This window comes from Gopherus evgoodei, chromosome 1, assembly GCF_007399415.2.
Source record: "Gopherus evgoodei ecotype Sinaloan lineage chromosome 1, rGopEvg1_v1.p, whole genome shotgun sequence".
Classification (NCBI taxonomy): domain Eukaryota; kingdom Metazoa; phylum Chordata; order Testudines; family Testudinidae; genus Gopherus; species Gopherus evgoodei.
The window spans coordinates 197,862,705-197,872,921 of NC_044322.1; the positions used below are offsets into that span (position 1 = coordinate 197,862,705).

The window sequence follows — 10,217 nt, forward strand, 5'->3', positions numbered from 1 at the left end:
TCTCCTCCCATCCAGCAGCTCGAAAGGGAAGAACCCTGTGGATTCCCGGGACACCACCAGCTGTCTCCCGATTCCCCCCAGTTCTACTTCCCCTTGGGGAGCCCATTTCCGGTACAGGAATCCCTTCTCCCGCAGGACTCTGTCCCTGCAGCCTTCCCCAAGGGGGTTTGCAGCGCTGTGGCCAGCAAGTTCTCTCAGCTTCTCCAAGGAGGGATCCTTCTGCAGCTCGGTCTGGGATCCAGCTGCTGGGGCAGGGAGTGGGACCTGCTCCCTCTCGCTGGCTGGGCCTGGGGTCAGAGCCCCCCTGAGCCCTGTCCCTGGTAGCTCCCTCCCTGCTGTGTAATCACTTCCCAGCAGCACCTCTAGACCAGGCAAACCTGTTTGGCAGCTGACCTGCCCTGCCCGGGTGTCCCCCAACTCAGCTGGGATCTCAGCTCCCCCCGTGCTCAGCGCTGCCCTTGCTGTCCCAGTGGGGACAGGCAGCGAGCTCTCTGCTCTGGTCACAGCATCAGAGCCAGTGTGAGCCCCCTCTCCGATGTGCAGGGGGGCGGGGAGCATCTCTCCCTCCCACTCAGCCCCAGGGGGCTGGTTATAGGTAGGCAGGTATCCTGAGCCCAACAGCCCCTCCCTCCTGCCAGCCAGGTTATTTGCATTTTCACTGACCATTTCCATCCTAGCCAATTGGTTCCCTGGATTTGAATTCAAACCCTCGGCCATTACAGGAGCGGGGCCTGGATCCTGTCCCATGGGGAGACAGTCACCCCCCAACAGGGACTCCCAGCCGATATCCTGGAGAACCCCAACTACCAGCCAGCCCGACCCCTTCTGGGTCTGCACAGGGATCTGGGCCATAGGCAGGGCGAGGGGCTTCACCCCAGGGAACTTCACCCAGGTTCCACAGCATCTGGGGCTGCACCACCACAGTTCTCTCTGTCCCAGGGTCTCGCCCCTGCAGGCGTGTTTCCCCACTGACCCCTGGGCAGCCCCCTATGTCTCTCTGCTCCACCATCACCAGTCCACGCTGCTGCTGCTTCTCATGCAGCTTTTCCTCGGGCTCTTGCTTTCTCTCACAGTCCTCTCGCTCTCTTGGGCTCTGCTCCCATCCCATCCGTCTCCAATCTCCTGATGGGGAACCCAACCGTGAAGACCCTCGTCTGATTGGGGACCAGACTCCCGGGGATGCCTGGCTGATGCTCCAGCTGCTCTCAGATCCTCTTGTAGCCCCATCTGGGCCAGGAATCTGCTCCTCAGAGAGGTGCTTCTCCTTCAACTGCACGATTAACTGTGCCTTGTTGAATTTCCCCATGTGTAACCCTCTCTTTGTGCACAGGATCACAATGTCCTTCTCAAGGAGATGGTGATAGACCATCACTTCACCGTTCCCAAGTGGCTCTGGACTCACAGGCCTGTGTGCTCTTGGTTCCCCCATGGTTTCCAGGAAGAACCCCGGGTGTGCCAGCCCTTCTCGTGATCACCACGTCTTTGCCAGGGTTGAGCTGCAGACTTCTCCGCCCCTGTGACTGCTCCTGCAATCCCCAGGGGAACCCTGCTACTGCAAAATCCTTCTCTCTCCCAGGGTCGAGCGGCAAGCTCCTCCGCCCCTGAGACTGCTCGCTGCAGTCCTCAGGGGGACCCCGTTATTCCAACAGTCCTTCTCGCTGGTCACACACTCCCAGAGGTTAACCGCCCCCTGAAACCGTCCCACTCTGAGCCTTCAGCATGCCTGGTCCTCATTATCCCTCCTTTGTTTTACTGCTCCCCAGTCACTTACTGCAAGCAGCGCCATTCACGCTGCCACCAGTTGTCACGGAGTCACCGGGCGATGCTCTGGAACTGCTCCCCACCAAGCCAGTCAGGACTTTGGGGAGCCTCCTCTCCCTTGGAGCAGACTTGTTCAGGGCAAGAAGCTCACACAGCTTCACCTCCTGGGTCTCTCCTTGGAGCATTCAGCATCCTCTGCCCCTCCGTGCGCTTCCCACAGCGAGTCCACCCCAGCGGGGTCCTGGGGAAGCCACCGGGTCCTGCACCCCCACTTTGCAGTCAGACGTGACTCTCAGCCAGCCAGTAAAACAGAGGTTTATTCGATGACAGGAACAGGGTCTAAAACAGAGCTTGTAGATACAGTGAACCGGACCCCTCGGCTGGGCCCATTCTGGGGGGCAGTGAGCCAGACCCCCAGGTCTGCACTTCACTCCTCGAACCCCGCCAGCTGCAGACTAACAACCCCTCCCAGCCCCTCCTCTCTCCTCAGCCCTTTCCCGGGCCAGGAGGTCACCTGATCCCTTTGTCTCCAACACCTTCAGCTGGCACCTTTGCAGGGGAGGGGCCCAGGCCATCAGTTGCTAGGAGACAGAGTGTCAGGCATTTAGGTGCACTGGCCCTTTGCTCTGCCAGATACTTAAGAACTGCCATGGGGACACTGAGGCACCAATACAGTATTCAGAGAAAACATTAAGAACTTTCCCAGTTTGTCACACCATGTTAATAGATACAGTATTCTGTGAAGCCTAGGAAGCTGCAAAAATAGGTGTGTGGTCATAGATAGGCTTGTTGTAGGACTTAAACAATTTATGTCCCTAATAATTTTTCTCCTCCTTTTTGTTAACAAAAAGAACACAAGCCTTATCAATCAGAAGAAGAAGCTGGAGACTGACATCTCTCAGATGCAGAATGAAGTGGAGGAGGCTATACAGGAGTGCAGAAATGCTGAAGAAAAAGCCAAGAAAGCTATCACTGATGTAAGGAGACTGGCTGCTTGTTCTTTTTGCAGGTGTAGCACCATATTCTGACAACACTTCACTGCCCCTGAATTTCCATTTCTGTGGCTATGAAGGGGGGAAAATGTTATTCAGTGGGCTCCAGAGATAGCTGAAGGAGGTTAATGCTGCCCTGGTGCAGAAAAGAGAAACATTTTCTCCTTGTTCAATTTCTCTTCTCCAAGAAGGGGCACATCTGCTGATCCTGAAACTCTGGGTTGGATCATGTCACCTCCAACAGATCTTTCCATCTGGACAAGCTGAGCCAGTTGGGAGCCCACCCACCAACTTCCACTTGGCAGCTGCGTAGATCAGAAGAAAGGCTCTGATGGTGGGGGAGGGGCAACATTCCAGATTCCCAAAAGAGTAACTTGAAAGTCAGATGCCATCCAGAGATGTAGGACCCACATGACAATACTCTCAGCACAAGACTTATGGTCAAGAGAAAAGAGATCAAAGACCTCTCTTGGAGAGCAAAGCAGTCAAGCTAGTGTTGTTTCAGCTCCAGCAGAACTGGAGAAATCAATGTTGCTAGATGGTTATATCAGCAAACAATATGAAATCCAGGGACCCAGGTTTCACAGTGTTGAGTCCCCATGAGTTGTACACCCAGAATTCCTGGAGGAAGTTCCTCCTGTATCTTCTTCCCAACTGTTCCTCAGCTGGTCTATCTCCTTAAGAGGTGGAAGATGTCACCAGTTCAGCTCCAGCCCAGTTATTACCTTCTGATGGCGGTTCAGTGACCTATCCATAATATGTTGATGGACCTTGGTGTTATCATATCTGTCTGTTCAGAAGTAGACTCATTGCACCGCTATTAACAATGTCAGCCGAAAGACCCAAAACACAATAGGACATGGCCTCTGAACTCTTTGTCCCTAGATGTGGTGCCTCCCGGTCACTGATGGCACAGTCTGGGGAAACTCAGATTCTACTTGTGCTACGGATAAATAGAGAATTGGTCTTTCAGGCCTATTGGCTCAGCAACTTTCACAAGTATTGCATCCAGATCATTTTTAGTACAGCCTGGATAAAATGTGTGTAACAAATGGCATTCATCTGACTAAGTGGGTATTCATCCATGAAAGCTCATGCTCCATATGTCTGTTAGTCTATAAAGTGCCACAGGACTCTTTGTCGCTTTTTACAAATGGCCCAGCTTTACTCAACAGGAAAGCCACATACAGGTATTGAAGTAAGAAGCTAGATCTTAAATCACAGAATTAGAAGAGAGATGGAACAGACTTATTAGGTCACATTGTCTGTCCGTCAAATCTGCCTGTGAAAGACAACTCTATACAGAGTACCCTCTAGTACTTTGTTCAGTCCAGTGTAAATGACAAACAGTGGGGCTTCCCTCACTTCTCTTACGAGCCTCTTCCACAGTCCAACAGATCTCACTGTGATGTTTTATTTTAGGCAGCAATGATGGCTGAGGAGCTTAAAAAGGAGCAAGATACTAGTGCCCACTTGGAGAGAATGAAAAAGAACATGGAACAGACTATTAAAGATCTACAGAAAAGACTGGATGAAGCAGAGCAAATAGCACTGAAAGGTGGCAAGAAGCAGATCCAAAAGCTGGAATCCAGGGTAGGTTTTCTGTCCTGTGTATAGGCCACAGTCGCCTGCTTCCAAATACTTCATAAAACTCAGACAAAATGGTTTCTCTGGACACAATCACTTCTGACCTTCGCTTAGGGACCATCTAAGAACTCTTTAGATATTATATTAAGAGTAAGCTCTTTTAAGAATCACACCTAAGCCATGGATCCATCTTTCCCTTTTATCACCTAACTTGGTTGGCATAGCAATGCGGTTGTTGTAGACAACACCAAGTATATGATAAAGCCCATGCTTAAAATAAAAGTCTGAAAACGGCAAAAGCCTTTATGCATCCAGCTTAGCTTGTGTTTGTACAATATCTAATGTGTTGGGGTGTCAGTCCTGATTGGAACCGCTAGTGCCATATAACCATTATGTAATAAAAATACATAATAAACCAGGTAGAAAAGCAACATCTGCATGGCAATTTTGATCTACCGCTGAAGCACAGACTTGGAGATATGTGACAAAAGATGAATGTCACTTAAACTGTAAATTAAACTACTTGATGTTTAAACGTGGAATTGCGTCATGTTTCTTCTCTTGCAGGTACGGGAGCTGGAAAATGATCTCGAGAATGAACTCCGTCGCAATACAGAATCCCAGAAAGGAGTCCGCAAATATGAGAGACGCATAAAGGAGTTGACTTATCAGGTACTGGAGCAAAAACCCCAGTCCTTCTAAGTATTATACTAAACTGTGGGTCCCCGGAAGAAATGTTTTCTTTCAAAAACAGTCTTGAACTGCATCCTTCTCCCAGTGGAAATCAGCATTGCTGAAAGCTTTGTCTATGCTAGTGAACTTTAGAAAAACACTTTCCAATGCTACCTCAATTAACCTAAACAATTGTTCATCTAGTGTAGTTGGAGTGTTGGCATTTTTAACACGGTGCTTTTTAAACCTGCTGAGGAGCAGCTGCAGGTACCATTTTTCTTGATGCATGAGAAGGAGACTCCAGCTCTCTCACTCAGGTGTTGACCCTGCTAACCAGAATAAAATAGATTAAACTTACTTTTGTCACTGGAATAAAAAGAGATGCTTCCACATGCACAGGGAGAAGATCTGCACTGGAGTACCATTTTTATTCTATAGAGTAGAAATGCCCTTCATCATCTCTGCATTATCCATTAAGGAGTCTGTATCACTATACTTGATACTTTCTAAATATATTTCCTGATAGTTCTTTCCACTGCTCAGTGTTGCTTTTACTGTTGAAACAAATACATATCCTTGATCAATCCACTAGAATTTTTTTTTCTTATTTCTATACATAGTGATACTAATTGAACTGTTTTGTTTCAAAGTCCTAAATTTCCAATGTGATAGAAATAATTGCCTCACAAAACTTACTTGGTTTGTGACATACTCATACCTTCTGCCTTTACATATCACTAAAACATTTTTTTTTCTGTTTGCTTGGTGTAGGCAGAGGAAGATAAGAAGAATCTGACCAGGATGCAGGAGCTGATCGATAAGCTGCAATTAAAAGTGAAAAGCTATAAGCATCAAGCTGAGGAAGCTGTAAGTGACAGGAACAGTTGTGACATGGAATTGTTTGTTTATTTATTTAATCAAGTCATGCCCTCACTTACAATTGCATCCATGGTCATTTGAGCCCACATCCCCAGAGACATTTAGGCACCTCCCATTAAGACCAATGAGAGTTAGGCACCTCAGTACCTTTGAGGATCTGGGTCTCGGGGCCTTCATATACTAAAAATCATTTAGCAGTTTTATTAAATATATTCATCCTAGCAGAAGATCTACGTGGTGCTGATTTACACTGTGCACTCCCTACCCATTCCATCTTAAGCAGCTTGTACTTGGTGTTGTGTATGGATATAGTTTTCAGGGACTGTCTTTCTTTGTATCCTGGGCAAGGGGGTTGGATCAATCAAAGTGAAACTTTTCATGACATTCTGTTAACCCGCTAAATCAGTGATCACTGAAAAATTCCTGTAACGTAGTTCCATGTTGAAAGGGTTTTTTCCCATCCTGAGAGTTTCCCTTAAAATGGGGAATACTGCTAGAACCAGCAAAACATTTGACTAAATGTTTGCATCACAAAGGTTGGTTAAGCCCCACACATATTTGCCGCTTAGTCTCACACACTTGAACCTTGCCTGATACTGAAGATCACAATTTTCAAACCTTCAGGGAAAAAATGTGTCTAATCCTTTGTCTTACCAGGAAGCACAATCCAATCAGTATCTTGCAAAGTACAGGAAGCAGCAGCATGAGCTGGATGATGCTGAAGAACGGGCTGAAATAGCTGAATCTCAAGTTAATAAACTGAGGACCAAGACAAGAGATATTGGGATAAAAAAGGTATGGTGTTATTCTGCAGAATAAGTGAGTCTCCGCACACTAACATGTGCACACATACTTGCAGAGGAAGAACTGATCAGAACAGCTCTACAAAGGTAGATAGCAAAATTATTCCATATCATAAATTTGAACCAGATCGAAATATGAGTTTTCAATGCAGCCTTCTATTTTTTTACATTATGGAAAAACTTTGGGAGAGTAACCTGAACCTTATAACCTGCCCAAGAAACATGTCCTTAATATATCCTAGTACAAACTTTGTTACTTAAGCAGCTGCAACCCAAAGAGAGGTTTTTGCTAAACATAATCAAACTAATCTTTGATAGTGGGTATTCAAAAGAACCATCTCTCATAATGTAACATGGATTTCTATCTGTCCTATAGGGCCTCTTCCACAATAAACTGCAGCCTGTGTATTATGGCACTGGCAGATCTTTTTGGTTACACACAATTGCACCTTTATCTTGAAACTGCACTTTCAGTGTGGGGGTGATAGCTTTTGGAGTTGGGTGGAACATTTGTGGTTTGGGGTGTTATGATTGGCTGTATAGACACTCTAAGTTATTCATATTTTATTAATATTTGTATGTAGGTTTGTATTTGGAGTAAAGATAACTTATCACCAAGCTATTGAATAAAGGTTCCAAATTACTTACCTTTAGGGATGTGGTGTGACCTGCAGTTAAGATTGAGAGAGCCTTTGATTGCTCAAATGGTAACAGGTACAAGTATGCTCATGAACATACGGGGCATAGAACAAGGAGTTGGAATGATCTTTATTTTGTTGTCCACTTGACTTGGAGGCATAATCTAAACTCTGAGGCTCAAGATTTTAGAAATGTTTGCCTTGGGAGACCAATCCCAGCCATGATGGGACAAAGAAAACCTCTTCTCCACCCAGAACTTAAAAAGGAGACCTTATGCAATCACCCTCTCCTTTCTGTTATGATATCCATTGTGTGGCAAGATTTTTCTAATTTCCTTTGCTTGCCCATACCACAGTAAATCATATTGGGCTAGGTCCTCCAGTGGTGTAAATTGGTATACCTTTCTCGACGATGAAACCACACTGCCCTACGCCAGCTAAGGATCTGGCGTCCTATACTTTAGGCCCTGTGCTGGTCCTGAAATTATTGGTGAAAATGTGGCTTCCTCAGTGTTGTGTAGCTTTATTAAAAAAAAATTAAACTTGGGGGGGCGGTTTATTCACTCACTAGTTTCTGAAAGTGCATTTTTCTGGTGAATGTGCAAGTTCTTCCAGTCCCATGAATTCATGTTACACACAAAGCCAACTTGTTGCATAGATTTATTAAAATCCATCTTGTGTTTCATTTAATCTTATAAATTATTATAATATACACTACTACACATAATTTTAAATTAAAATTTGAGTCATATTAATTATTAATAGCAGCATCCATTGTTTGCATTCATCAACCACTGATAGACAAGTATCTTTTTCCAGCCTTAAGAAGCTCAGTCTGAGAACAAATAAACAGAGGTTTGGGAGAATGGGGTACAGTTTTCCTTGTGAGCTAATTCACTATAAGGCACGTGGCAAATGTGGATCTTCAAGAGGGCTTTAAATGCTGGGATAGTAAAGGCCTTCTAGCTAAGCTCAGTAAGTCTGTGCCGTGCAGAGAGGCAGTGTGGAAAAAGGCATGGAGGCGCTGATATGAGACGTTGACAGATGGGTGGCTGAGGGTGGGAACACTCGCAGAAGAGAGGCAGCAGATGCTTCCATTTTCACACGCTTCTCTCTCTCAGGAGAGGATGAGAAACATGTGACAGCCACCAGTCACGTTGCTTACTGAACTACTGATAGGTGCTCAGATGCTACAGTGATGAGTGCTGTGCAATGTAAGAACCTATGTAGAACAGCAGGGCACCGTGCAGCAAGACAAGCTCAGATAAGTAGGACAGGGCAGCATTATGTGGAACGCTGAAGCTGCTAAGCCTGAGTTATATGAAGTAGCCAACAGAGGGATCCTAAGAGGGGAGTGACATGGTTGAAATGACTGGTGCCTCTCCGTGCACTAAAGTTCCCTAGTGCACTTTGATCTACTCCCATTTCACAGCGGGAAAGATCAAAAAGCACTAAGGAGCACGGCAGCAAAGTTCACACACTTAGTGCCCAGTAAGGTAGTGATGGATACACATACACCCCGGCTTGCTGCAAACTAAGTGTTCATATAGACAAACCCTTAGCAAGAACAGTTTAGTAGAATGGACTATATTGCCACAGAACCGTGGTGTACCTCCTAACAGTGCTGCATGAAATTCATAAACTGTTAATAACATACACAATAGTATCATGACAAGAAACTGATCAGTTTTCTCAGCTGGTGGAAATCAGTATAGCACCACTGACTTCAAGAACGCTAAGCCAGTTTATGCTTATGCCAGTGAGAATTTGTTAATACAATGAGTGAAAGGGAATAGAAGCTTTTGTCTGATACTTGAGAATTTACTCTTTAAGAAACTATGTAAACATTTTCATTCTTAATTGATCATACTGTCTCTCTCACAAAAATCACATTTCAGGTTCATGAAGAGGAGTGAGTATACTGTGCACTGAAGACTGAACAGTGTTTGATGCTTCATATTAATTGATGAGCTACGCAGTTGAAGTAGAATAGGCACCTTAAGAAATAAAAATGAAATGAAAACCCAGACCAGATTTTGCAGTGTTTTTCTTTCCCTTACACTTGTTGAGGCCTGGTCCCAGAGCTCAAAAAACTACTTGAATCCTGCTGATTGCCCTGCTCATTATCTTGTTAGTAATGCAAAAACACTCTCTCTCTCTCCCTCCCTCCCCCGCAGTTAACATTCTTCATACAGAGAGTTTTAAAGTGACCATGTGCAGGGGACAGCCTTCCACATTTATGGCCCTATGCCACTTACATCCATCATGTCAGCCACAGTCCCATACCAGTTTCAGGTCAGAGCAGAGACTGACAAAACTCCTAACCCTCCCTCCCCTGCTCTCCTCTTGGAAACCTCAGCTTCAGCTCATCATCTTGACTTCCCATGGCTGTGAATGTGGGCTACTAAAGGCTTTGGCTCATCATAGCTGTGATGGGAGCCCACCACCATCAGGGCCGGCTTTAGGTCGATTCGACCGATTCCGGGGAATCGGGCCCTGTGCTTTAGGCACCTTTTTAATTTTTTTTTTTAACTTACCCCGGTCCCCAGCTGCGGTCTGCTCTGGGGTCTTCCATGGTCCCGCTTCTTTGAGCGAAGTGCCGGCAGGAGCACGGCACAGCCCCGCTCTCCCAGCTAGAGCTCCAGCCGGAGCGGCGGAGCTTGCCGTGCTCCGGCCAGGGCTCCAGCCAGGAGAGTGGGGCAGTGGGGCTTTGCCGTTCTCCGGCCAGGGCTCCATGTTTCCAGGGCAGTAACCCTGCACACCTGGTTCAATGAGGGGGGGCGGGGAGCAGCTGGGACCAATACATGTGCACACCCCTAGGGAGTGGTGAGGACCCACACATGTGAAATGGCAGTCATTAATAGCCAATTAACAGCATATATGAT

The 10,217-nt window shown here is 46.3% G+C and overlaps 1 protein-coding gene across 3 annotated transcripts in view; it reads left to right on the forward strand.

The window, feature by feature from the left end:
- The window catches only part of MYH15 (myosin heavy chain 15), a 67,272-nt gene extending 57,419 nt beyond the window's left edge, over positions 1-9,853 (forward strand). For 2 of the 3 annotated variants that reach the window (XM_030582152.1, XM_030582142.1), the window contains 5 exons: positions 2,613-2,738; positions 4,176-4,346; positions 4,908-5,012; positions 5,784-5,879; positions 6,549-6,710. In XM_030582152.1, coding sequence (XP_030438012.1) covers positions 2,613-2,738; positions 4,176-4,346; positions 4,908-5,012; positions 5,784-5,879; positions 6,549-6,710 — 660 coding nt within the window. Of the gene's footprint in view, positions 1-2,612; positions 2,739-4,175; positions 4,347-4,907; positions 5,013-5,783; positions 5,880-6,548; positions 6,711-9,230 lie in introns of those variants that run through there. The other variant, XM_030582134.1, reaches the window with a different exon arrangement.
- The last annotated feature ends 364 nt before the right edge of the window (positions 9,854-10,217 follow it).